This window comes from Heteronotia binoei, chromosome 3 (assembly GCF_032191835.1).
Source record: "Heteronotia binoei isolate CCM8104 ecotype False Entrance Well chromosome 3, APGP_CSIRO_Hbin_v1, whole genome shotgun sequence".
NCBI classification, from domain to species: Eukaryota; Metazoa; Chordata; class Lepidosauria; order Squamata; family Gekkonidae; genus Heteronotia; species Heteronotia binoei.
The window spans coordinates 167,903,217-167,930,379 of record NC_083225.1 but is presented as its reverse complement, the minus strand read 5'-3'; the positions used below and the strand labels follow the sequence as shown (position 1 = coordinate 167,930,379).

Genomic DNA, 27,163 nt, shown 5'->3' with positions numbered 1-27,163 from the left:
AATTTATTTCTCTCTTGTGGATCCCAATGTGTTTTGCAGTAACCTTTGTCAGGGGGTGTTCTACAGAAGTGTTCCACTTCCCACTTTGAACTGGATCAAGGTGGGAACTAGCAAACCCAAAGTGACACAGGCAGGAATGTTGTTAAATAGGGAAGTGCTCTGTTTCCATTAACAGCAGTAGAATATCACATCATTAAGTGCTGTGTCGTCACTGGGCCCTTGCTCTGCCTCCACCCTTGTCTGTAGCCCACATATTCCACTGTTGCAGCTGTCACTCCATTCTCCAAAAACACCCCAGGTATGTGAGTTGCCGATCAGCACCTGACCATCATCACACTGAAACTTGATGTTGTTGGCTGCCGTGTCATCCCCAAACCCTTGGGGTAGCTCCACCCTCAAAGCGAAGGACACCAATCTACCACCTGAAGGGCAATAGTATTGCCCAGACCAAGTACCCCACCTGCTGAAGAAAAACAAAGGAATTAACTTAAGAAACAGACATCTTTTTCTGCAGCTGGGCTGGCAATGGGATGGATCTGTCAAGAGGCCCACTTGGGGAGATGATCTTTTTCCTGCCTGCTGATTCCCACAGCAGTTTGGTGAAGTCTCTGAAAAGCCAATGCCAGAAGTCAAAGGAAGTTCCCCAAAAATATGCTGATACTTTTATTGATTGATTTAAATAGTTATACTCTACCTTTCTTCATGACTCAAGGTGGTTTACAAATGACAATTTAAAACACTGAGATTTTTAGAAAAATCCCAAATATCTCCCTCCCCACTAAAAGATCCTTGTGGTCTATACCCTATTAAAAGCTGTGGCAACTAAAATGATCTTTCAGCACCTACTAAACACTTCTCAAGATGGCACCCACCCTCTCAACTCCTCAGGGAGCCCAGTCTACAGGGACAGGCTCTGTTGATGCCCGGCTTCCTATCCGAAGTGGGAGGACACACAACAGATAGAAATGAAGACGTGCACAAGAAGCCTCATACTGAGCTGTAGCCGATGTGAAATTGCTGCTGGAGACACTCTGCGCCCCCTTTTTAAAAAATTATGTAGAGAATCTATATAATTGAATCAATATGTACGTATATTTTTTCACTGGAAGGGGGTTGGTGGTGTCTGAATGTCCTTCTGATATTTTTGCATAATATTTTATTTTGTTAGTGGTCCCAGGTCTGATGAAGACTGGAAAGAAACAAGTACTTAATCGATTGACTTGTCACCACACTACTTTGGGACTTGAATGTATATGTTTTGGACATTTGAACTGCTTTCTATATATTTCTTAATAAATTGGTCACTAGCTTGCATTTTTTGTTGTGTTATCCATTATAGTGACCTCTCTTGGATTGTATTTTATCCCTCAATTGTGCAGCAGAGCTACTGAGTCAAGCTTCTCTTCCTTTTATTGGCTGAGGCTCCTTCCCCTCCTGGCCTCCGGGGGAAGGAAAGAAAAAGCCAGAGCTTCCCTTGCCCAGTTCCCTGATCCCATGGAAGAGATACAAAGAAAGCATCTTTAAAATCAATGAATGCTAATGTTTTAAGCATGTTTTTTTTTTTATTTTAAGGGTTTCTAAAATCCTTAATTGTGTTTGTCTGTGTGTTTTATAAAGTTTATATCTCTGCTACCTGGTACATTTTATAACACACATGGCCTGGCCCAACAAGGTCTCATTTATGTCGGATCTGCCCCTCATAACAAATGAGTTTGACACCCCTGTCTTAGAGGGATTGGTTCCACTTGTAGTGATGGAGCTGCCATTAGCCTACCTTAAAACAACTATGGTACTTGACAGTGATAAAGGATAGTGATAAATTGGCATCTCATTTTGTTGGTAGAGGCTATCCAGAAAAAGATGTTAGGATGGCTAGAAAAAGGGCTTCTAATCTAGATAGAATACAGTTACTAAAAGAGAATTCCAGCATGAGAAATACTAGATTACAATGGGGACTAGAATTTAGCAGACTTTCTAGCAGAATTTGTAATGTGGTAAGGAAGCACTGGCACATTGTAAGTGATATTGGATCCGGTTGTGAAATGCCACCGCAAATAAGATTGCGTCGCACTTATTCCATTAGGGATAAATTGGTAAGATCTAGAGAATACCAATCTGTCAAGCATACTCTTAAAGGGCACTTTGCTTGTAAAAGGTGTGCAATTTGTCATTTATCTATGAATGTCAAAGAGTATTATTTTGCTGAAAAGACTAGACCATTTGTTCTAAATCATTACTCTACAAGTGCTACCCGCTGTGTTGTGTATTTGATCACTTATGGGTGTGGCCTAAGGTATGTTGGCAGCACTACTCGAGCCCTTAGAGTACGTATTCTGGAACACAGGAGCAGACTTAGGAGCCATGTGATTGAAGCTCCTATGGTCAGCCATTTTATGCAAAAGAATCATGACTGTGAAGATTTTTGTTTTTTCACCTTATACAAATATGAACAAACAGATAGAAATGAAGACGTACACAAGATCCTGCTGCAAAAAGAGGCATACTGGATACACCAGCTGAATTGCATTTCTCCATATGGACTGAATATGACCAATGATTTGACATGTTTTTTATGAATGGTCTTCTTTATAATATTATGAGTGCTGTGCATAATTTGGCTGTGTGATAACACATTTTTGTATAAGTTATGTGATTTGACATTCTTTGTATGGAATATTTTGTATGTTGTATCTTCTGTGGATATAGTTTGTGGTGTTTGTGTCATTTAGCATGTTGCATTAGAAATATGTTACTTTACCTTTAAGAGGTTTGTGTAATGGCAGCTGTAAATGAGATGTTTGCCTTTTAAAACATGTTAGTTGCACCATTAGGGTGCACAAGAAGCCTCATACTGAGCTGTAGCCGATGTGAAATCGCTGCTGGAGACGCTCTGCACCCCCTTTTTAAAAAATTATGTAAAGAATGTATATAATTGAATCAATATGTAAGTATGATATTTTTTCACTGGAAGAGGGTTGGTGGTGTCTGAATGTCCTTCTGATATTTTTGTATAATATTTTATTTTGTTAGTGGTCCCAAGTCTGATGAAGACTGGAAAGAAACAAGTACTTAATCGATTGGCTTGTCACCACATTACTTTGGGACTTGAATGTATATGTTTTGGACATTTGGACGGGTTTCTATATATTTCTTAGTAAATTGGTCACTAGCTTGCACTTTTTGTTGTGTTTGCACAATTGAGGGAGCCTGGCAAAGCAAGCTACCCTTCCTCCCCAAGGGAGGAGCTGCAGCCAATGGAGAAAATAGAGGTTTTTTTCTGTAGCTCCTGTGCAATTCAGCAAGCCTGGCAAAGCAAGCAGTGATACAGAAGGAAGCAAGAGAGGAAGAAGGAAGCAGATGACAGCCAGTTGTTTGGGAGCCTGATTGGGCCCCTGGGCTGCATTTTTCACACCCCTGCAGTAGGTGGTTGGGACTATTCCCAACTTGGGACTGCTGTTCCAGTTGACCTTTGGAAAAAGTCATCCCTGGATCCCTGCAAACAACATGGTGGAACAACATGGTGGACATAGGGAGTGGACAGACACAGGGGGCAGAGCCTCTTGCATCTAAATAGTACCACTAGAGTGCAAAGAACTACTCACCTGGAAACACTGGATGTAATAAATGTACCATCAGAGCATATCAGACGGATGCCATTCAAAGCCGTATCATCGCTGTTATGGTCGCCTCCTTGATAAGGCTCTATCTGAGGTAGGAGAGATAAAGAGGCCGTGGGCTGCTGGTGAAGTTTTAAGGTTCCCACAGTTACATAAGGGTAAGGCATACCAAGAGCACAACTGGATCAGAGCAAGTGGTTTTTCTCATCCGGCATCCTGTCTCATACAGTGCCCAACCAGTTCCCCTGGAGGACCATATAGTCAAGGAAATTCTATGGTCAAAGAAATTCTGTTTCACTCTATCTGAGGAAGTGTGCTTGCACACAAAAGCTTATACCTTCAATACAACTATATTGGTCTTAAAGCTGCCACTGGACTCAAACTTTAGTCTGACCTAGAGTTTTGGGTGAATCCTAGAGTGTCATGAGGACTAGAGGGCTTATTTCTGATGGTCCCTGAAAAGCCAGAAAGGAGATCTTGAATGTTTCTAGGTGGGATAAGGTCCCTATAGACATCTCAGTGGTTGCAGCTCTGCCTGGAACTGTTTTCTGCTTCACAGGCACCCTAATGGCTAGATGTTTTGCTCATACGTTAGGAAGAGGGAAGGAGAGAAACTTCAGGACACCTAGTCAGCAAAAGAGGATTTAGAAAAGCCAGTTTCACCTTCAGTGAGAAACCAATAGCATGTCCGTTTAGACAATATTCATCAGGTCCCCAGTAGCCCATTTGTCCACCATTTGTCACATAGATCTCTGGATCAGAAGAAGGATCAAAGACATGTTTGTATTTTCTAACCCAGCAGCAGCAGCAGGACAGGAGAATGAAAAGCACAGTGCTTGTGGAAAGACCCATTTCACATAGTCCTTGGTGACTTGAGTGGTGGAAATGTGGTTGAAGAACAGCAGCCGCAAGAATTCAGGGTTTCTTCTCAGGTCTAGTGCCACCATCCCTATTGCAAAAGAATGCATTTGCTTTAAAAAGTTCAAGTGAACATGAAGAACTAGGGGTTGAAACCAGAGATATTATCAAGGAATACTGTTCAAAAGACTATTCCTGTAGCCAAAAGACATCAAAAGCCTCTGTGGTTGATTGATGAAACTCTTGAAATTGTTGAAAACAAACAAGAGGCAAAAGTAAAAAGTGACAAGACTCAGGAAGGTTAAGAGGAGACAAAGGTTATCCAACCAGCTTCAGGGCAGAGCGGAGATTTGAATCTGAGTCTCCCCAGCCCAGTCTGACACTCTAACCAATGGAACAGAACACAGAATGAACGTCTTAATACAACTGGATTCATTTTTTTTTTTACTAAAGGAACCAAAGCAAGGGTTTTTTAATTAAATAAGGAGACCTGAATCTCTCTCTTTCCTCCCTTTTGCATACTGCTATTATCATTATTCTACAATAGCTCTGACATTTCAGATTAAACAGTTTTCTAAACAAGAAAGGTTTTGTTCTCCAGCCAAAGACTCTTAATGATTGGCCTCCTACTGGGCATCCCACACCATCACAGATGTTCAGTTCCAATCTCTTGTCTTGATCTGAAAGGCTCTTCAAAAATAGAACAGAAAGACAAGATGCATTGAAGGAAAGAACGGTTTCCTTAAAAGTGCCAACTGTACACTCACCTGTCCAGCCCCATTGATTTACATAGACATTGATCCTGTTCTATCCCAAGGATTCAGTGTTATCTACAGTTTGAAAATCCTAGGGCAGGGAGAAATCAATAACCAGTGTGGCATAGTGTTTCCTAGCACTGGAAGACTTGGCTTCAACCTTGAAACTAATCTCGAGGCACTGACTCTCTCCATGACACACACAGCATATCCTATCTCACCAGAATGAAATGGAGGAGAAGCAAACTACACTCAGAGGAAGGAAGGACTTTAAAAAATGTGAAATAAAATATTCCCAGTGTTTTACACGCACACAAACAGAAACAAACACACACAGACAAGTGTGGACTCACAGTTCCTCCAGTGACCCCTGTAGGTATGAAGTTTAACCTGTTTTACTTGCGAGGGTGGGAATTAACCTCCCCAATGTTTTTTGTTTTTTTTTTAGGATTTCAGATTTTTTTGCAAAATTGAGGAGGGAGGGGGGGGTCACCCAAGTTTGCAGAAAAATCTGTTTTGGATCAGTGCAGCCCTGATCGGCAGATTTAGGTATCTGAAGATGGGTGCCATGCTTGAGAACTATATCTATACATTTGCCATCAAGTTGCTGCCAACATAGCAGCTCCATAGGGTTTTCAAACCAAGAGAAGTTCAGAGGTGGTTTGCCATTGCCTGCCTCTGCACAGTGACTTGCAGAGCAAGCCTGGATTTTGTTGGTGATCCCCCATCCAAATACCGATACATTTATTAAGCATTTGTTCATAGGAATCCAGGTAGTAGGAATTAGGGGGCAATACAATTATATTATAAAAAGAAAATGCCATTTAAAACTATAAACATCTACATTTGGGATAAATTCAAGGACAGTCTTGTTTAAAAAAAAAAATCCTGTCAATATTTTGTTTCTTCCCTATGCCAATACGCCTATCCAATTCAATTTGATTATTGCCCAACAGTGAAAATAGACAAGGAAAGAATAATATTCGTTTAGACATGCATACAAGTAGAGTAGGGACATATTTGTTTCAAATTAAAATAACACAGATCTTACATTTCAACTTTGCTGAGAATTCTTAGCCTCAGTTAGTAGCAATACTGGGAGAGGGGTAAATAAACTGAAAGGGATAAGATGGGATGGAATTGGAACATTTAAGGCTAAAGAAGAAAAAGAAGACCATCCAAATATTGACCAGGGCCGACCCTGCTTCTACAGTCCATCCTTTAAGTTCTAATGCCATAGAGTCCATCCTTTAAAACAGCTGTTTTTTCCCCAGGGAAACCAATCTCAGTGGTCAAGATCAGTTGTAATTCTAGGAAATCAAGTTTGGCAACTCTAATTTCTGCCATTAGGTCTATAACAACCATTCTTCTCCACCTTTTTCGTGTTATAGACGTGACAATGAACATAGTTAAACATAACCAGCATAAAAAGACAGACAGTGAAAACATAGACATTGTTGTTCATTCATGCCTTCTTTACATTTTATCCCACCCTTCCTCCAAGGAATTCGGGCATGGAAACCAGGGGACAAAGACTGATGGCAATAGGTTCAGTCCCCAGAATCTCCAGGTTAACCAATCAAGTACTGCATGAGGTGAAAGACATTTATTTGAGACCCTGAAGAGCTGTTGCCGGTCCAAGTAAACAACACTGAGCTTGATATCACCCAAACCAAAGGCCTATTTGGTGTGAAAGGCGTCCCCATATTAACCCCGGGAGTTAACTGCCATTTTAAAAGGGAGTTCCCAGCCAGGAACATCTTTATGGTGCACCAAAGATGCCTGATTCTGGTCAGGATCACCATGGCATGGAGGGAGAAGGAATTCTGCATTCTGCTCTAGTGCCATTTCTCCTCCCCGAAACAGAATTGGAAGACCAATGCTGTCTTCATTCCAAAGGGGGAGAATAACCTTTGGAACCATCTTTCGCCACAACACCTCTGCTGGATTAACTGTACCATTACCACACATACACACCCTTTCTGTTTGCTGCAACCCTTATAATCAAGAATAGCATGAATGGGTGGGTCTTCTGGCCTTATCTCACTCGGGGCCAGCATCTGGCCAAGAAGGTAAAATTCTGGTCGGGTGGCAACCCTTCCTTCCCCTGTCATAAAGCTGCCGAGAGCAAAGCAGTACAGTGCTACTTACACACGCCGTAGGCCAGTGAGGGCAGGGCAAGGAGATATCAGGCTTGGCAGTCACCAGCAGCAGAGGCTCTGTTCTGCTGTGCTACTGTCCCACCCTTCCCATCACAACTAACCTAAGTGCCTCCCAAAATCAAAGGTATTGGATAAGAAACGTGGGGGAGTACTTAAAGTGAAAGAGTGCAAACTTAGGGTAGGAAAACACCTGAAGACTTGGGGTTTGGATTGGTGATATGTGGTCTATTTATATCAATCAATAAATGACAAAATATTTTCTATGATGTTTCTTCCGTCTAACTTCTGCTCCCTGCCCACAGTCCCCCCCCCCTTCCCGCAGTTACTGATGTGCACACAACTGCATATTCACCCAACGCCTGAGGGGCTGAGGGAAGGTGACTGAGGGAAAAATTATAGTGGTCCCCCTCCCAAGCCAACCCTTGGCCACTCCCTCACATGCATACACAAAGCAGACTTTTTTTAAAAAAAGAAGAAAAAACAGCTGCCTGCTCACCCTCTCTATGGTGACTGCGCAGTGGCAGTCTGTGATCAGTCTGATGGCGTTTTTCTGGAACTGATACTTCTGGAGAAATTAAAGCTGTGGCCAGTCCTGTAGTGTGACCGCATCCTTACTTTCATTGAGTGAGTGCTGTTGAACAGTACCAAATAGCCGAGCCTGGGTAAGTCACAGAATCCTAGAGTTGGAAGGGTCATCAAATCCAACCCCAATATAGTATCCTCCAGGGTCATCAAATCCAACCCCAATATAGTATCCTCTTGCAATTCATTTGGTAGTTGGCATAGGGTTGGCAAAGGGAGGATTTTCATATTCAGGTGCCAAAAGCTGATTGTGGACAGTGGACAACATCTATAACCCACTTCCATTACTCTTCATGGCTGGTTCAATTTACTTCCTTGTTATAAATAAATGAAGTAATCTCTGGTGGACAGAGATCAGCTCCCTTGGAAAAAATGGCTGCTTTGAAGGCATTGAACCGTGCTGAGGCTCCTCCCCTCCCCAAACTCTGCCCTCTCTTGTATCTGTCCCTAAATTCTCCAGGTATTCTCCAACCCCGACCTGGCAACACAACAACTAGGGTTCCAAATTCTTCCACTGTTTCTAGGGTCTCCTCTCGCACATGTGATGTGCCCTGCATGATGACATCACCTGGAAGTGACATTGTCATGCCAGGGATGCTCTAGGATTCATGGTAAAAACTCTAGGGTACCATTTCGGTGAAGCTATTATTCTTACCATTGTTAATACACTGGAAGCTGTTGTTATTTTATACCCCTGGAGAAAACAGCTGCCTTGAAGGGTGGACTCTATGGCATTGTACCATAATGAGGCCCCTCCCCTCCCCAAACCCTCCCATTCCCACCCCCACACTGGAGAAAAATACCAGCAATCAGGGCCAAGTAGGCACTGGCCTATGGGTCCCCATGCCTTTAGGTGCCCCAGGCTGGCTTCTCTTTCTCCTCCCCCCCCCCCCCCGCCCCAGCTTTCCCCTTGTGTGCAGCCTTCTCAGCCTGCATGGCAACTGAGCTGCTTTTTGCCCATCTTGCCTGGTGCGGCTGCTTCTGGCATCATCACCAAGTCTGCCTCTCTCTGCCTCTCCCTCGCAGTTTTTTCAAAGAAACTTTTGAGAAGGTGCCTGCAGGCTGTAGCGGGGGGCATGGGGGGCAGGGTAGGTGCTGCGACACTGAGATCATTTGTTATGGGGTCCCCTGAGATTCTGACTGCCTAGGGGCCTCCACAGGGTTTAATCTGGCACTGCCAGCAATGGGATTTGACTGTGTCTCAAGACCTACCATGACAGCACTAAATAGAGTTGCTAGATCCAATTCAATAAATATCCGGGGAGTTTGGAGGTGGAGCCAGAAGACTTTAGGGATGGAGCCAGGAGACATTGGGGATGGAACCAGGAGCAAGGTTGCCACAAGCATGATTGAACTCCAAAGGGAGTTCTGGCCACAACATTTAAAGGGACCTCACAACTTTTACATGCCTTCCATCCATTGGAAATAATGAAGGATAGGAGCACCCTCTTTGGGGGCTCATGGAATTGGACTGCCTGGTCCAATCTTTTTGAAACTTGGGTGGTCCTTTGAGAAGGATTATTGGATGCTATGCTGCAAGTCTGGTGCCTCTGTCTCAAAAAACAGCCCTCAGCAGCCCAGATACACACAGATCAATTCTCCATCATACCCTATGGGAATCGATCTTCATAGGGGATAATGGAGTGCCCAGCAGACATTTCCATCCTCCCACCCTGCTTTCTGAAGTGGGGGAAAGGCCTCCAAAGTGGGGGATCTCCTGCCCGGACCTGGGGATTTGTGAAACCAATAAGAGAATCACAGCAGAGAGTGACAGGAAGAAAACCCTAGGTTTCCATGATATTCAGCCTCCACAATAATACAATTTGGAAACAAATTACAAATAGAATAAATAGTGATTATTTCAACACTCTCATACTAAACACTTTATAAACATATCCTGACAACAGAACACTGAAGAAGAATAAATATCTAAGGTCCCAAATTTTAGCGTCTTCAGTTACAAATTAATGTTTGTTTCATGATGGTTCTTCAGTTCCTTTAGAATCCTCGGTTCCAAGTTGCTCCTGAGGAATCCTGATGATATTCAATATTCCCAAAAAGTGCTCTTCACACAGCAGCACAATGCAATGATTAGGTAGTACTTTATTCTCCCTCGCTTCATCTTCAGCTTTAACTAGCTGTGTGGAAGAAAACATAAAACTAACATATTGCAAGAACAATTTATATAAATAATTCACCCTACAGCAACCTGTATGAATAAACCTTCAAACACTGATCCAGAACGTGGCAAGATTCCAGCTTTCACACACAACCAAGTGACTGATTAACAGGTCTTGCAACATGTTAGAATGAACAGCCTCCCTAATAGTACTCCTTAAAGGTATATGCCACAGCAGAAGTTCTCCATGTAACTTGTAATTCTAACAATATTTCCCTATTGTATGATCGTAGCAATGTTCCACAGTTACACAATTACAGAAAACAGGAAAGATCCCATTCACTATTCAGTCCTGATGGCACTAAAGATCTAAGTTTAAAGATCCACCACATTTCCTCCTGGTACAGCCATTTTGTTACATCACATTTAGTATAAAGTCTGGAAGTAAATTGAGACTTCAAAGAATTTTAGAGAGTCCAAGTCATGCTGGTACATCCAAAAATGCTTCGCAAGCGGAGTCTCAGCCACATAATTTTTATGCACAATTTATGTTCCAACATGTATGTATCAAGCATGTTGTGCTTCCCACATAAATATTTGAACATGGGCATAAAATTATGTAAATGCATTTTAGTTGCACAGGTTGTAATATCTTTCAGAACAATTTTATACCCTGAGTTCGGGTCCTATTCCTTAATTTGCAAGCAAACTGAACATGCGGAACAACTGCCGCATGAATAATGTTCCCCCTTCCCTTCCTTGTCTGAATTGTTTACTGCCAGATCTGTTCTAATTAAAAAAAAAATCTTTGATGTTTCTTGATCTCCTAAAACCCTTTCTTGGGGGTTTCTGGCAGCCTGGAATGTCCTTTATAACAAACCAAAATTTCTTTACTATATTCTGTATTGAGTGAGCTAGCGGAGGAAATTGAAATGCATATGTTAAAGTCTCTTCCTTCTGATTTTTCTGTTGTTTTTTAAATAAATCATGTCTCTGACATGACACAGTTCTCCTTTCAGCTTGATTTAACACTGTCTTGGGGTAGCCCCTTTCTTCAAACTGTGTTAGCAATCAATCTTTCTCTTTACAAAAATCAACCCAGTTTGTGGGATTTCTCCTAGCCCTGATCATTTGGCTGTATGGAAGACTTTTATGCAAATGTACTGGGTGGCATGATTGAAAACGAAGAGGAACCCCCCTATTTGTAGGTTTTCTATGGCTTCTGACTGCCAGCCTGTTATTGGAGTTCCTAAATACCACTATGTCTAAAAATACTATGCTGTCCAAATCAAATCACAGGAAAATTTTACATTGGGATGTACATTATTCATCCATTTCACAAGAAGTTCCACAATCTCTTGACTTGAGAGTTATTGCACATTGAAGAACCCTCTTTCAGACTGGAGCATATTTTTCTGTGTCCTGAAGTCCGTCTTAATATCTACATAAAGTGGGAGAAGTGAACAGTTAACCTGAAAAGAAAACGAACTGGTCTTACCTGTTGAATTGTGAACTGTATGAGAACTGACTGTTGTTTTCCTTTAAAAAGTACTGGTCTGTTGGTATTATCATATGAATGCACTTTGTGATTTAATAATAGGTATCTAAGATATTTCTATTTCTATTGTCTGTGTTTAATTAAGAAATCTTATTAGTAATATCTAGACAGTATACACAGAGACTTAGCTTCTCTCCTTCCCACCTGGGGACTGGCAATCCAAGCATTAGATGCCTACAGGACTAAAGAACACAACTCAGTGGACTCACCCCATCTCTGTTAATCTAGCCCTACACACTATTTCTCCTCTTTTTCTTGCCCTTGGTTCCTTCTCTCACCCAGAGATTACAAATTCAAATTTTAAAATGTAGAATTTAGAAAGATACACACGATTCACCAGGGCTTTTTTTTTTTTAGAAAAAGCCCATCAGGAACTCATTTCCATAATAGGCCACACTCCCTGATGCCAAGCCAGTCGGAATTGCATTCCTGCTCAAAACCCCACCCTGAAATTTACTGTTTAAAAGTTATGATTTAACTGGGAATAACATTTCTGTCTAGCAAACAGAAGGCAATCAGGAAAAGTGGAAGCAGTACCAGTAAGTTGAAAAGACAAAAGAGATCAGGTTCAGAAAACAAAATTTATTTCTCTTGTGGATCCCAATGTGTTTCACAATAAGCTTTGACAGGGGATGTTCTACAGAAGTGTTCCACTTTCCACCTTGAACTGGATCAAGGTGGGAACTAGCAAAGCCACAATGACACTAACAGGCAGGACCGTTGTTAAACAGGGAAGAAGTGCTCTGTTTCCATTAACAGCAGTGGAATACCACATCATTAAGTGCCGTGTCATCCCAATGCCCTTGCTCTTCCTCAACTCTTGTCTGTAGCCCGCAGATTCCACTGCTGCAGGTATCACTCCATTTGCCAAAACTACCCCAGCTATGTGAGTTGCCGATCAGCACATGACCACCTTCACACAAAAACTTGATGTTGTTGGCTGCGGTATCATCACCAATCCCTTGGGGTGCCTCCACACTCAGAGAGAAGGTCTTCAGTTTACCTTTTAAAGGGCAGTAGTAGCGCCCAGACCAAGTACCCCATCTGTTGAAGAAAAACAAAGGAATTAACTTCAGAAACAGACATTTTTCTGCAGCTAGGCTGGCAACGGGATGGATCTGTCAAGAGGCCCATTTGCGGATATTCCCACAGCAGTCTGGTGCAGTCTCTGAAAAGCCAATGCCAGAAGTCAAAGGAATTTCCCCAATAACATGCCACATGGCACTGAGGGCTGCAATAAAATGGGGAAATGGGGTGAATTCTTCCTCTTGCAGGACCGAAAACTCACCAGATGTAACTCAATCTTTATTTATTAAAAGTTGATGTTTTATTGATTGATTTAAATATTTATATCCCACCTTTCTTCATGGCTCAAGGGGGTTTACAAATGACAATTTAGAACACTGAGATTTTTAGAAAAATCTCAAATATTTCCCTCCCCACTAAAAGATCCCTGTGGTCTATACCCTATTAAAAGCTGTGGCAACTAAAATGATCTTTCAGCACCTACTAAACATTTCTCAAGATGGCACCCACTCCCTCAACTCCTCAGGGAGCCCCGCCCACAGAGACAGGCTCTGGTTGATGCCTGGCTTCCTATCCGAAATGGTGGGACACTCACCAGCATAGCAACCTGGGCATCAGCCAGAACCTGTCCCTATGGGATGGGAGTTAGTTCGCAGGGACATATCAGAAGAGCACCTTTATATATGTGGGTCCTAGGTTGTGAGGAGATTTAAAAGTCATAGCAAGCAGCTTGAATTGAACTGAGAAACAAACCATAGTTGTTTTAAGGTAGGCAAATGGCAGTTCCACAACCACACGTGGAACCAATCCCTCTAAGATATCTGACCACCTGCCCATCTTGCCTGCTTTCACTTATTTCACTTCAGCTTGTTTTGCCTTAGCCACCAGACTACAGATTCAAAACACTAGTTCACAGCTAAGACAGACATATCTGGAGGCTTAGATTAATGGATAAAATAGAGCAGGAGTCCTCCAACCTTTTTGAGTCTGTGGGTGCTTTTGGAATTCTGACACAGTATAGTGGGCCCAACCACAAAATGGCCACCAAGGGAAGCGGAGCCAACCATAAAATGGACTCTAGAGGAGGTGTAGCAACCGCACACACATTGAGGAAACACATATGCAGGATGGAAGTGGAGTACTTTGATGTAGTGGTTAAGTGTGTGGACTTTTATCTGAGAGAAACAGGTTTGATTCCCCACTCCTCCACTTGCAGCTGCTGGAATGGCGCTCAGCCATAGCTTTTGCAGAACTGTCCTTGAAAGGGCAGTTTCTGGGAGAGCTCTCTCAGCCCCACATACCTCACAGAGTGTTTGTTGTGAGGGAGGAAGGTAAAAGAGATTGTGAGCCACTCTTAGATTCTGAGATTCAGAGTGAAGGGTGGGGTATAAATCTAATATCTTCTTCTTCTAAAAAAAAAATACACTGGGAAAGAGGAGTGAATAAAAAGAGCCAGTTTGGTGTAGTGGTTAAGAGCACTGACTGTAATCTGAGAGAACTGGGTTTGATTCCCCATTCCTGCACATGCAGCTGCTGGAGTGACCTTGGGTCAGTCATAATTCCATCAGAGTTGCTCTCTCAAGAGCAGTTTCTGTCAGAGGTATCTCAGCCCCTACTTCACAGGGTGTGTGTTTTGGGGAGGGGAACGATGGGGTATAAATCCAATCTCTTCTCTTCTAAAACCAATACTGTGAGGGCAGCTGCTGCCCAAACATCATTTTAACCTGCACAACCACTCAGTACTCTAGTGGCCAATCAGAACTTTCCAATGCTGAGCAGGAGAGCTATCTGGCCCCACTCATGTTCTGAAAACACTTGATAGGTACCAGGAAAAGGGTCAGCAGGTGCCTTGGTGTCTGCAACTACCGCATTGGAAACCACTGGAATAGAGGGCTAATGGATAAAAATAGAGCTGTGCGCCATCTACATTGCAATGAGGCACAATGCTGATGCTCTGGGAGATCTTGCTCAGTGGCCTCATATAAATGTTAAAGAGAATGGATGAGAGAATGGAACCAGAAGCAGACCTTCTATAGCTTGGTCAGTTCTGATAACAAGTTCCAATGGCTTTGGAAGATCTAATGAAGCCTAAGCCACCTTTAGATCTTGCTCTGTAGTCATCCAAATGAGCGGCTGATGTTGAGGACTAACTACTCCCAGAACCCAAATCCAGGCAAAGGAAGGAAAGTGATTCCCCAAGGGGATCATCTTAGTGAATCGGAGGCCCTGGACAACAGTCCTCAAAGGGGTCCCAGAAGTACTGCACCTGGAGGGTTGGCTCCTGCTGCCGGGGGCTGGCACATGTTACTGTCAACATGAAGACCCAGTAGAACCCCAGTTGGGGGGTTCTTGAGGCAGGGGGCACTTGGAGAAGTTCAAATTAGGGCATAAGCCACAGCTTGGGCTCCTGTTTCTTTTTCCCGGGTTGCTGCTGACGCCATTTTGGCAGCTCAGACGTGATTGCCGGAGAGAAGGAGAACAGTGGTCAGAATTTAACAACGAAGGAGGAATATTTTCCCCAAAACAGCTTGCTGCACAAGGTTGGTTTGGTGTAATGTGAAGAGGCAAAGGCATGGAAAGGTTCAAGGACAGAGGAGGAAAAATAATAAATGGTGGGTGTGTGTGGAGACGGGGATGGAGTGAGTGAAGATGGAGTGACAGAAAAAGAGACAGTGATGGATCTAGATGAAAGATGAAAGGTTCGGTGTGACAGAGCGGTTTAAATTCTTTGAATGGACTACATTTAGCTGACTAAGTTTCTTGAGTGGATTGGCTGGGAGTGGAACAGGACATTATTTAACATCAAAAAGAACTCTGGCTGTAGATTTATTAACATTTGAACAGTTATATTCTGGCAGAGTGCAGTCGGGGAGAAGAACAGTGGGACAGAAGAAGAGAGAAGACCAGGAAGACTAATACTGGAGTTCTAATGAGAGACAGTCTGTGTGTGTATGGTCTGAGTAAATTAGAGTAAGAGTGAATGTGTGAGAGAGTGAGGTGTGGCTGAGAGAACGGTGTGGTAAGGGAGGTGACAAAAAGAGAAGGTGTGGTTGTATGTATGTGAGGAGGGTGCCAAGGTCTTGAAGGATATTAAATTGGAACAGTATAAAAGAAATATAAACTCAGTTATAAAAACTTATAAACAAACTAGGATCTGATTGCCCAGGGTAAGACTTTAAGCAATATCAAGAATACTGAAGGTTGAAGAGACTGAATGAAATTTATGGACTAGATAATTTGCTATGAACAAGTTTTAAAGAGACTGAATTAGCTTTGAAGTATTTTTTTAAAAAGAATGAATTAACTCTGAAGAGACTGAACTAGTTGTGAAGAGACTGAATGAATTAATGGACCGAAGAATTAGTTATGAATTATGTTGGGAGATAATTTCTAATTTTCAATTAATTGTTTATTTAATTAATAATATTCAACTGTTTATTTGTAACTAATCAACTACTTGTGGGTTTAGAAGGAAATTGATTAAGAGGAGGGAAGAGGGAAGATATTAGTTATTATGTGTGAAAGAGGTAATAGGTAATTACCCCCCCCCCTAATAAATATTAAAAGGAAAGTGGTATAGCAAGGGCTAGGCAAACAACTAAAGAGTGCCAGAAGGATATCGGTTTAAATTCACTAAAAATGAGTAAGTCAGTCAAAACAATACCCTCACCTGGGGCTCCAAAATCAGTGGAGGCCACAGTGTCTCGAGATAATATTAAAGAGTTGTAAAGCAATATGCAAACTTATTTTATGACAGCACTGAATCAGGTACAGGCTAATTTAATGGAACAGATTTGAGGGTTGAACCTAAAATTGGATGGGCTACAGAAACAAAAGAAGAAATTTTGGGTTTGACTCAGTGTGTAAAATCTTTTGATTCTAAAATGAAGTTAATAAATCAAAGGTTGGAGGTCATCGAGACAACTCAAAAATCAGAAAAAGATAGGCTAGTCAAATTGGAGCTGGAACAGGCAACACATATCTTGAGATTGCAAAACATTCCAGAACAGAAACAAGAGGATTTAACATCGATGTTAAGTGAAGCATTAGCACCAGCAATGGAATTGGAGCCCCTAGATATAGAAAAAGAAATAGATTATGTGCAGAGGGTCAACACAGCATATACAAGAAAGCATTCTCTTCCAAGGGAAGTTCATGTAAAATTCAATAGAAGGCAGGTAAAGGAGTCAGTTTGGAATGTTTTTAAGAATCAACCTCTAAAAATAAAAGAACAACATATAAAGATTCTAATGGAAACTCTATGGCAGGTGAGGAAGAGAAGATTAGACTATAAACCGTTGGCATTTTTTTTACAAGAAAAGTCTGCTCCATATAGATGGTTATTGCCAGAGGGTTTGCAGTTTACATTTCAAAAAAAGAGATATAAAATTGACTATATTTAAATTGGAAGAATTTTTGGAAAGACATACTATGAAAGGGAGGAAGGGTAAGGAAAAGAATACAAGGAATTTCAGAGAGGAAGTGGGAAAGGAGATGGACGACAATCTGCAGAAGATTCTACAGATCTAGAACAGGATTCTGAAGAAGATACAGTGGCAGGTAGATCAATGGAGACAAGATTGCAGAAGAAGAAGAAACACTATAAAGAAGATAATAAAGACCTTCAAACATAATGGAAAGAAATAAGTCAAAGCTAATTTCAGTTAATATCAATGGACTCAATTTACCCTCCAAAAGAAGAAAAAATTTCCCTTCAATTAAATAAGGTAAATTTGAACATTGTATGTCTGCAGGAAACACATATTAGGCAAAAAGATAAACATCTTTTGGAAAGTAAAAAATTAGGGAAAGTATATATGGCATTGGATCAAAAAAAAGAGGGGTGTAGTTACATACATAAATGGAAAATTTAAATCTATGTGTGTCTGTGCTGTGGAAGATGCAAGATCTTTATTTGTAGAATTTCGAAGAGGAGATCAGAAAATATTAGTGGTGAATATATATGCACCAAATGAAAATCAAGTATCCTTTTTAAAGATTTTACAGCAAACTTTACAAAAGTATGAATATGACAATATTTGTATAGTAGGGGATTTCAGTGCAGTTTTTGACAATAACAACAGCCAAACAAGTGAGGAAAGGTCAACTATTGCCAATTTTTTTTTTTATGTTGGCAGAAGAATATACAATGGTGGATGTGTGGAGAACACATAATCCCATGGCCAAGGATTTTACTTTTTATTCGAACAGACATGAATCTTGGTCGCATATCGACATGTGCTGGCTTACCACTGGGCTGATGAAAAATCTTACAGAAGTACAAATACTGCCGAGAACTTTTGCAGATCATAGTCCTCTGTTAATGGTGTTGAAAGATGAACCTAAAAAGTTGAGATGGAGGTTAAATACGCAGATAATGAACAATGAACATTTTGTTTTGGAGATGGAAAAAGAATTGAAATTTTTTTTTGAAACAAATACACAAAAGGAGACATCCCCTAGTACTATCTGGGATACTAGTAAAGCCTACTTCAGAGGCATAGCGATTAAATTCAATGCAAGACAGAACAAAATAAAGAGACGGAGATATGAAGACCTCAAAATCAAAGAAGATGCCCTCAAAAAAGATCCTACAATTAAGAATTTGAAGATGGAGATTAAATTTTTGCAACATCAGATGAATGTTCTTTATTTAGATGAGATGGTGAAAAAAATTAAATATGCTAAGCAAAATTATTTTGAGTGGGCGAATAAGCCCGGGAGATGGCCATCTTATGAAATGAAAGAGAAGGGGGGGAAAATCTTAGTTAAGAGATAAGAAGGGCGAAGAAAAGTTTCAAACACCAAGTTGGCTGCTGGGACTGGCATGCTACTGCTTACCACCCCTTACCCAGCTGCCAAGCCCTGAATGGCATGTGTGAGTGGCAGCAGGAGCCTACTCGCCTTTTCCTGTTCTTTCTCCCTTCCTGGGTAACGAGGCTGGAGGTCAGGGGTGTCAAACTCATTTGTTATGAGGGCCAGATCTGACATAAATGAGACCTTGTTGGGCCAGGCCATGTGTGTCATAAAAAGTAATGCCAGGTAGCAGAGATATAAACTATAAAGCACACAGACAAACACAATTAAGGATTTTAAAAACCCTTAAAATAAAACATGCTTAAAACATTAGCTCTCATTGGTTTTATAGGTGCTCTCTTTGTATCTCTCCCATGGGATCAGCGAAATGGACAAGGGGAGCTCTGGCTCTTTCTTTCCTTCCCCAGGGGACCAGGAGGGGGAAGGAACCTCAGCCAATAGAAGGAAGAGATACTTGGCTCATTAGCTCTGCTGTGCAACTGAGAGAGCCTGAAAAAGCAAGCTATTCCTCCCCAAGGGAGGAGCCACAGCCAATGGATAAAATAGAGGCTTTGTAGCTCCTGTGCAATTGAGCAAGCCTGGCAAAGCAAGCTGTGATGCGGAAGGAAGCAAGAGAGAGGGAAAAGGAAGCAGATGACAGCCAGTTGTTTGGGAGCCTGATAGGAGCCCTCCGGGCACCTGATTGAGCCCCTGAGCAGCATGTTTGACATCCCTGCTGTAGGTGGTTGCAGCCCTTCCCATCTGGGACAGCTGCCCCAGTTGACCTATGGCTAAAGCCATCCCTGGATTCCTGCTAACACCATGGAACAACAGGGTGGACATGGGGAGTGGACACACGCAGAGGGCAGAGCCTCTTGCATCTAAATAGTACCACTAGAGTGCAAAGAACTACTAACCTGGAAACACTGGATGTAATAAATGTACCATCAGAGCACATCAGACGGATGCCATTCAGAGCCGTATCATCGCTGTCTTGGTCGCCTCCTTGATAAGGCTCTATCTGAGTTAAGAGAGATAAAAAGGCTGTGGGCTGCTGGGGAAGTTCTAAGGTTCCCACAGTCAGGGCCGACTCGTGGGTGCCTGGCACCCTAGGCCGATGCCCCCGTGCCCCGCCTCCTCCCTTCCTCCGCTCCCTACCTTTCTGGTTTACTTTCTTCCCTCCCCTCCACCGCGGCTGCTGCTATCTCTCTCCAACCCGCCCCCTCCAGCTCGCCGATGCGCCCCCTTCGATGCTGCTTGCTCTCCCTCCCATCCCACTCCACTCACCATGAGTAAAACTAAGGGCTGCCAGCTCCTTGCAGCCCCTGCCTGAGCGTTTTGTTAGGAGTCAAAATGCGCAGGCGCAGGCTGCAAAGATCCGGCAGCCCTTAGTTTTACTTGCAGCAGTGGCAAGCAGGTGGGAGAGCAAGCAAAGCTCGGTGGCAGCAGTGGGTCGGATGGCGTGGGGGGCAGGGCCGGTGGGCTGGAAGGAGCTAGAAGCGGGCCAGAGGGAGCTAGCGGTGATGGGGGTAGCTGCAGCAGTGGCCACAGCATTAGGGGGAGAGAGGAAGACAAACTAAGCACTTCCCTGGGGCACGGGGGGGAGGCCAATTTGCCACCCCCTGCCTCCCGGGGCCCTAGGCAACCGCCTAGTTTGCCTAGTGGGTGAGCCCTGTCCACAGTTACATAAGGGTAAGGCATACCAACAGCACAGCTGGTTCAGAGCAAGCGTTTTTTCTCATCCAGCGTTCTGTCTCACACAGTGCCCAACCAGTACCCCTGAAGAACCATATAGTAACAGTCAAGCAAATTCTGTTTCACTCTGTCTGGAGAAGTGTGCTTGCACACAAAAGCTTATACTTTCAGTACAACTGTATTGGTCTTAAAGGTGCCACTGGTCTCAAACTTTAGTCTGGCCTAGAGTTTTGGGTGAATTCTAGAGCATCATGAGGACTGACGGCTTATTCCTAATGGCCCCTGAAAAGCCAGGAAGGAGAACTTGGATGTCTCTAGGTGGGATAAGGTGCCCATAAACATCTTGGTGGCTGCAGCCCTGCCTGAAACTGCTTTCTGCTTCACAGGCACCCTGATGGCTAGATGTTTTGCTCATAGGTTAGGAAGAGGGAAGGACAGAAAGTTCAGGACAGCTAGTCAGCACAAAAGGATTTGGAAAAGCCAGTTTCACCTTCAGTGAGAAACCAATAGCATAACCCTTTGGACAATATTCAACAGTTCCCCAGGCGCCCCAGTGTCCACCATTTGTCACAGAGATATCTGGAAGAGCAGAAGGATCAAAGGCGTGTCTGTGCGCTGAAACCCAGCAGCAGCAGCAGGACAGGAGAACGAAAAGCACAGTGCTTGAGGAAAGATCCATTTCACATAGTCCTCGTTGACTTGAGTGGTGGAAATGTGGTTGAAGAACAGCAGCCGCAAGAATTCAGGGTTTCTTCAGGTCTAGTGCCACCGTCCCTATTGCAAAAGAATGCATTTGCATTAATAAGTGAACATGAAGAACTAGGAGGTTGAAACCAGAGATATTATCCAGGAAGACTGTGAAAAGACTTTTCCTGTAGCCAAAAGATGGCAAAAGCTGATGAAACTCTTGAAAATTGTTGAAAACAGACAAGAGGCAAAAGTAAAAGGTGACAAGACTCAGGGAGGTTAGGAGGAGACAAAGGTTACCCAACCAGCTTCAGGGCAGAGCGGGGATTTGAATCTGAGTCTTCCCAGTCCAGTCTGGCACTCTAACCAATGGAACAGAACCCAGAATGAATGTCTTAATACAACAGGATTCAATTTTTTTAGTAAAGAAACCAAAGCAAGTTTTTTTAATTAAATAGAGACCTGAATCTGACTCTCTTTTCCCCCTTTTGCATAGAACTATCATCATTATTCTGCATCAGCTTTGACATTTCAGATTAAACAGTTTCTAAACAAGAAAGGTTTTGTTCTCTGGCAAAAAACTCTTAATGATTGACTTCCCACTGGGCATCCTACACCATCACAGATGTTCAGTTCCAATCTCCTGGCTTGATCTTAAAGCCACTTAAAAAATAGAACAGAAAGGCAAGATGCGTTGAAGGAAAGAATGAATTCCTCAAAAGTGCCAATTCTCCTTATTGCTTATACCATCGGCTATCCACCATCTGAATTATTATTTCTGGGCCACTGATTATACTCCAACCTGCACTATGAGTCCACCCACCTTTGTTATATACTACTGTGTTCTGTTGTTTTGTTTTTAACTGCATTGTATTAGTTTTATTGTATTTGACTGGTTTTACTTGGATGTAATCCTCCCTGAGCCAGCCTGGGAAAGGGCAGAATATAAATTTACCAAAATAAATAAATAAAAATAAATTGTACACTCACCTGTCCAGCCTCATTGATTTACATAGACAGTGATCTTGTTCTATCCCAAGGATTCAGTGTTATCTACAATTTGAAAATCCCAGGACAGGGGGAAATCAATAACCAGTGTGGTGTAGTGTTTGCTGGAACTGAGAAATTTGGCTTCAACCTTGAAACAAATCTCGAGCCACTGACTCTCTCCATGACACACCACATCCTACCTCACCAGGATGAAATGGAGGATAAGGGAACTACACTTAGAGGAAAGAAGGACTTTAAAAAATGTGAAAGAAAATATTCCCAGTGCTTTACATAGAGAGAGAGAGAGAAACACACACACACAGAGGTGTGAGCGCCCAATTCCTCCAGTGACTTCTGTAGGTAGCAAGTTGAACCTGTTTTACTTGGGGGGGGGGATTTACCCCCCCCCACATTGTGTTTTTTTAAGATTTCAGATTTTTCTGCAAAATTGTGGGGGGGGGGGGCGGTCACTCAAGTTTGCAGAAAAATCTGTTTGGGGTAAGTGCGGCCCCGATCGGCAGATTTAGGTATCTGAAGATGGGCGCCACACTTGAGAACTATATCTATACATCTGCCATCAAGCTCCATAGGGTTTCAAAGCAAGACAATTTCAGAGGTGGTTTGCCATTGCCTGCCTCTGCACAGTGACTTGCAGAGCAACCCTGGATTTTGTCGGTGTTCCCCCATCCAAATACTGCTACTGATACTGAAACATTTATTAAGCATTTGTTCATAGGAATCCAGGTAGTAGGAAATATGAGGCAATACAATTATATTATAAAAAGAAAATGCCATTTAAAACTATAAACCTCTAAATTTGGGATAAAATCAAGGACAGACTTTAAAAAAAAAGATCCTGTCAATATTTTGTTTCTTCCCTATGATGATACGCCCACCCAACTCAATTTGATTATTGCTCAACAGTGAAAATAGACAAGAATAATATTTGTTGAGACATGCATACAATTAGAGTAGGGACATATTTGTTTCAGATTAAAACAACACAGATCTTACTTTCCAACTTTGCTGAGAATTCTCAGTCTTGGTTAGCAATACTGGGGGAGGGGGCAATGCCAGATAAAACCCTGTAGAGGCCCCTAGGCAGTCAAAATCTTGGGGGCCCCTCGCAAATTATCTCAGAGCCCCTTTTACCAAGCTGCAGGGGAGATACAGAGAGAGGCAAACTTGGTAACAATGCCAGCAGCAGCCACACTAGGCAAGCTGGGTAAAGAGCAACTCAGTTGCTGGCTGCAAGTGCAGGCTGAAAGGGCTGCAAGCAGGGGGAAAGTGGGGGAGAGCCAGCCCAGGGCCCCTAAAGGGCCTCCAGGACAGTGCCTACTTAACCTAATTGTTAATCCGGCCCTGGGAGGGGGAAATAAACTGAAAGGGATAAGATGGGATGAAATTGGAAGAGTGAAATGAGAAAGAGGAATAGGTAAGGCTAAAGAAGAAAAAGAAGACCATCGAAATACTGACCAGGGCCGACCCTGCTTCTATAGTCCAAGTTATAATGCCATAGAGCCAATCCTTTAAAATAGCTGGTTTTCCCCCAGGTAAACCAATCTCAGTGGTCAAGATCAGTTCTAATTCCAGGAAACCAAGTTTGGCAATTCTAACTTCTGCCGTTAGGTCTATAACAACCATTCTTCCCCACCCTTTTCATGTTATAGATGTGACAATGAATATAGTTAAAAATAACCGGCATAATAAGACAGACAGTGAAAACATAGAAATTGTCGTTCATTCATGCCTTCTTCATATTTATATCCCACCCTTCCTCCAAAAAATTCACTCAAGGCAACCAGGGGACAAAAATCGATGGCAGAAGTTTCAGTCCCCAGAATCTCCAGGTCAAAAGATCAGGCAGTGCATAAAGTGAGACATTTACTTGAGACCATGAAGAGCTGTTGCCAGTCCAAGTAAAGAACACTGAGCTTGATATCACCCAAACTAAAAGTCTATCTAGATGAGAAAGGCTCCCCACATTAACCCTGGGAGTTAAGTACCATTTTAAAAGGAAGTTCCCAGCCAGGAATTCCTTTATGGTGCACCACAGACGCCTGATTCTGGTCAGGATCATCATGGCATGGAGGGACAAGGGATTCTGTGCTCCACTCCAGTGCCATTTCTCCTCCCCAAAACAGCATTGGAAGACTAATGCTGCCTTCATTCTGAAGGGGGAGAACAGCCTTTGGAACCATCTTTATCCACAACACCTCTGCTGGATTAACTGTACCACTACCACACACACACACACATACCCTTTCAGCTTGCTGTAACCCTTATAATCATGAACAGCATGAATGGGTGGGTCTTCTGACCTTATCTCACTCGGGGCCAGCATCTGGCCAAGAAGGTAAAATTCTGGTTGGGTGGCAACCCTTCCTTCCCCTGTCATAAAGCTGCTGAGAGCAAAGCAGTACAGTGCTACTTACACACGCCGTAGGCCAGTCAAACAGCCAGCAGAGCAGTGAGATGTGAGTGTGGGCAGGGCAAGGCAGGGAGATATCAGGCTTGGCAGTCATCAGCAGCACAGCCTCTGTTCTGCTGTGCTACTGTCCCGCCCCTCCCATCACAACTAACCTAAGTGCCTCCCAGAATCAAAGGTATTGGGAAGGAAACGTGGAGGAGTACTTAAAGTGAAAGAGTGCCAACTTACGGTTGGGAAACACCTGAAGACTTGGGGTGTGGCTCTGTGATGTGTTGTCTATTTAAATCAATCAACAAATGACAAAATATTTCTATGATGTTTCTTGTAAGACTTTCCCCTCCACTTTGCTTTAAAACAAGAATGCAAATCATCACCTATTTTTAGTAGAAGCTCACCGAAATGGAGCGACCCTTTAAAAATGAAAAACATAATCAAGAAATCTACAACCTGGAGCAATTTTCTAGAAATACTATGTTGGACCATAATTGGTGATTAAGAAGTTTCAGTTGCAGGTGTTGACTAGGGAAAAAAGTAAATTCAGTTTTAACATTTGTTGCTACATATGCTCCTTTAAAAAGGAAAAGAAAGAATTCCATATAAAGGAGAAATAAAGTAACTCACAATGGGGTGTTTATTTAATTGTGTGTGTTTAGATTTCTTTTCTACCCAGGGGTTCAGACTTGAGAAGAAAATTCAGCCCCACATCTGACATTGCCTAGACCAGGGGTGAGAAACATGCAGCCCGAGAGTCAGATCAAGCCCCCGGAGGGCTCCTATCAGGCCCCTGAGCAACTGGCTGTCATCTGCTTCCTTCTCCCTCTCTCTTGCTTTCTTCTGCATAACAGCTTGCTTTGCCAGGCTTGCTCAATCGCACAAAAGCTACAGAGCAAAGCCTCTATTTTCTCCTTTGGCTGAGGCTCCTCTCTTGGATAGCATTTGTATGGGAAACCAATAAAAGATAATAAAAGCTGTCTGTTAATTGCTCTATTGCTTACAAGTCTTGGTTAAACAAAGGGCATACTTTTCCTTTGTTTAACCCAGACTTGTAAGCAATTTAGCAATTAAAAGACAGCTTTTATTACCTCTTATTGGTTTCCTATGCAAATGCTATACAAACTTTGCATTCGTAACCACTGCCCACCAGCTATATGTAGCTGTGCTCACTGTACCCCATTTCATTGTCTGAAGAAGTATACATACATACAAAAGCTTACATTCTGAATAAAACTTTGTTGGTCTTAAAGGTGCTACTGGACTCCTACTTTGCTCTTGAGTTTGTCTCTCCGATCAGAGAGCAGTTGGGAGCAATCAACTGCTCCCTGCCTCACCTAACAAGTCTTTAGAAATGCAAATGGATGGCCTAAACAAAAACAATGAATTGGTCAACTCACACTTTCAGACTACATAGCAGGAAACAGACTTGAAAGACTTAAGATGCTAGAACATAATTTCCTGGAGATTTCAAGAAAACCTTTTTAATCCTCAGACAGTGGGAAAGGAGAAATAATAAAACTGCTTGGAACAGAGAAAAAGCGCTTTTTTGCTGATCCCATCTAGGCAGGTGGAGTTCTCCTCTTGGCTCCTGCTGAAGGTTGTAATTACCATGTAGAGCAGTGGCCTCCAACCTTTGTGGCCCCAGGGCCAGCTAACCAGTGGCCCCAGGGCCAACAAGGTGGGGGCACCAAATTCGGCCTCCCCTCCACCCCCAGCAGTGCCTCCACCTCCCCCCCCCCCCCCCGCAGTGCCTCTTCTCCCCTCCATTTTCACAAGTTTAAGGCCAGGGAAGGGGCAGTGAAGCACCTCCCTGGCTCTTTAAAGGTGCCCCCCAGCCAATCAGCTGATAGGTGGGGGAAACCGCAGCAACAACAGCAGCGACCCACTGAAAAAGCCGCTCTGTCCTTGCCTCCTCCCCACTTTCTTCCTGGACATGGGAAGGAAGTGGGGAGGAGGCAAGGGCAGCACAGCTTTTTCAGCAGGTCAATGCCACTGCTGCAGTTTCTCCCACCAATCAGCTGATCGTGGGGGGGGTCTGCCTTTAAAGAGCCAGGGAGGCGCTTCATCGCCCCTTCCACAGCCTTAAACTTGTGAAAACAGAGGGGGGAGGAGGCACTGCGAGGGGGAGCAGCGGAGCTGTTCAGCCCAGTTGCTAACAGGCCACAGACCGGTACCGGTCCACGGCCCAGGGGTTGGGGACCCCTGATGTAGAGGACTGCAGGTCTGAACAAAGGCTCAAAGTTAATGAGAGCCTTTTTAGAACCACTGCTATACTTCTAACTTAAAGAGCCTGACTTACAATAACATCAGCTAGGGCATGATGTACAGATTGAGGGACAGAGGCATTGTGTGTTTGCACTTTTCTTTTGGGTGAATCTGTTGCTGTGCTGAGAATACACATGCTGGCATTTTCTTTTTAAGAAATGTTTCATAGCTTTTAATGTTGGTAGCTGTTCTTTGTACCTCATTAACCCCACCTTTCAGACATGCTATTTTAAAATGAGCACCAGGAGAAGAGGGGTAGTCATTTGGCAAGCTGCTAGTCCTGTGCAAATGCAGTAAGCTGTCCACATAATGACCAGACATTGGGTAGCAGGAGATGCAGGCATGAGGTGAGGCCTTAGAACAGCAATGCAGGGAAGGGGTCCCTGGCTCTTTTATGTGAGTAATTCCTACACAGGCCAAATGGTGGCAGTGGGTGAACCAAAAGCGGGACAGAAAAGCCATTGGGGAGCAAGATGTAATAGGGACTTAAGGGCAGTGGGGCTGTTCTGCCACATTCTGTTTCATTATTGCTCACTGACTCTCAAAATAGGTACAAAGCACACAATTTTTGCTCTTTGGGTCCCTTCCCAGAACATCAGAGCCTGCCTCTTTCTGCTTCAGTTGGAAT

The 27,163-nt window shown here is 43.0% G+C and overlaps 2 protein-coding genes across 2 annotated transcripts; both read right to left on the bottom strand.

Annotated features, from left to right (window-relative positions):
- Positions 1 to 157: 157 nt before the first annotated feature.
- On the bottom strand, positions 158 to 24,406 carry LOC132568749 (vitelline membrane outer layer protein 1-like). The gene is made up of 4 exons (XM_060234862.1): positions 24,281 to 24,406; positions 4,281 to 4,566; positions 3,603 to 3,706; positions 158 to 460 (listed from the first exon to the last, which is right to left on the bottom strand). Exons 2-4 carry the CDS (start codon positions 4,467 to 4,469, stop codon positions 169 to 171), a joined length of 585 nt encoding a protein of 194 aa, XP_060090845.1. The 5' UTR covers positions 4,470 to 4,566; positions 24,281 to 24,406; the 3' UTR covers positions 158 to 168.
- Positions 12,214 to 20,942, bottom strand: LOC132568750 (vitelline membrane outer layer protein 1-like). Its single transcript, XM_060234863.1, has 3 exons — positions 20,659 to 20,942; positions 19,391 to 19,494; positions 12,214 to 12,695 (listed from the first exon to the last, which is right to left on the bottom strand). Exons 1-3 carry the CDS (start codon positions 20,845 to 20,847, stop codon positions 12,404 to 12,406), a joined length of 585 nt encoding a protein of 194 aa, XP_060090846.1. The 5' UTR covers positions 20,848 to 20,942; the 3' UTR covers positions 12,214 to 12,403.
- Positions 24,407 to 27,163: the final 2,757 nt, after the last annotated feature.

Bases quoted from the DNA above. Each gene is read 5' to 3' on its own strand.
- LOC132568749 (XM_060234862.1), bottom strand. From the start codon at position 4,469: ATGGGTCTTTCCACAAGCACTGTGCTTTTCATTCTCCTGTCCTGCTGC. The intron at 3,707-4,280 runs GTGAAACTGGCT...CTCCTACCTCAG, and splicing joins CTATTGGTTTCTCACTGAAG to ATAGAGCCTTATCAAGGAGG. The intron at 461-3,602 runs GTGAGTAGTTCT...TTTCTTCAGCAG, and splicing joins ATTACATCCAGTGTTTCCAG to GTGGGGTACTTGGTCTGGGC.
- LOC132568750 (XM_060234863.1), bottom strand. From the start codon at position 20,847: ATGGATCTTTCCTCAAGCACTGTGCTTTTCGTTCTCCTGTCCTGCTGC. The intron at 19,495-20,658 runs GTGAAACTGGCT...CTCTTAACTCAG, and splicing joins CTATTGGTTTCTCACTGAAG to ATAGAGCCTTATCAAGGAGG. The intron at 12,696-19,390 runs GTTAGTAGTTCT...TTTCTTCAACAG, and splicing joins ATTACATCCAGTGTTTCCAG to ATGGGGTACTTGGTCTGGGC.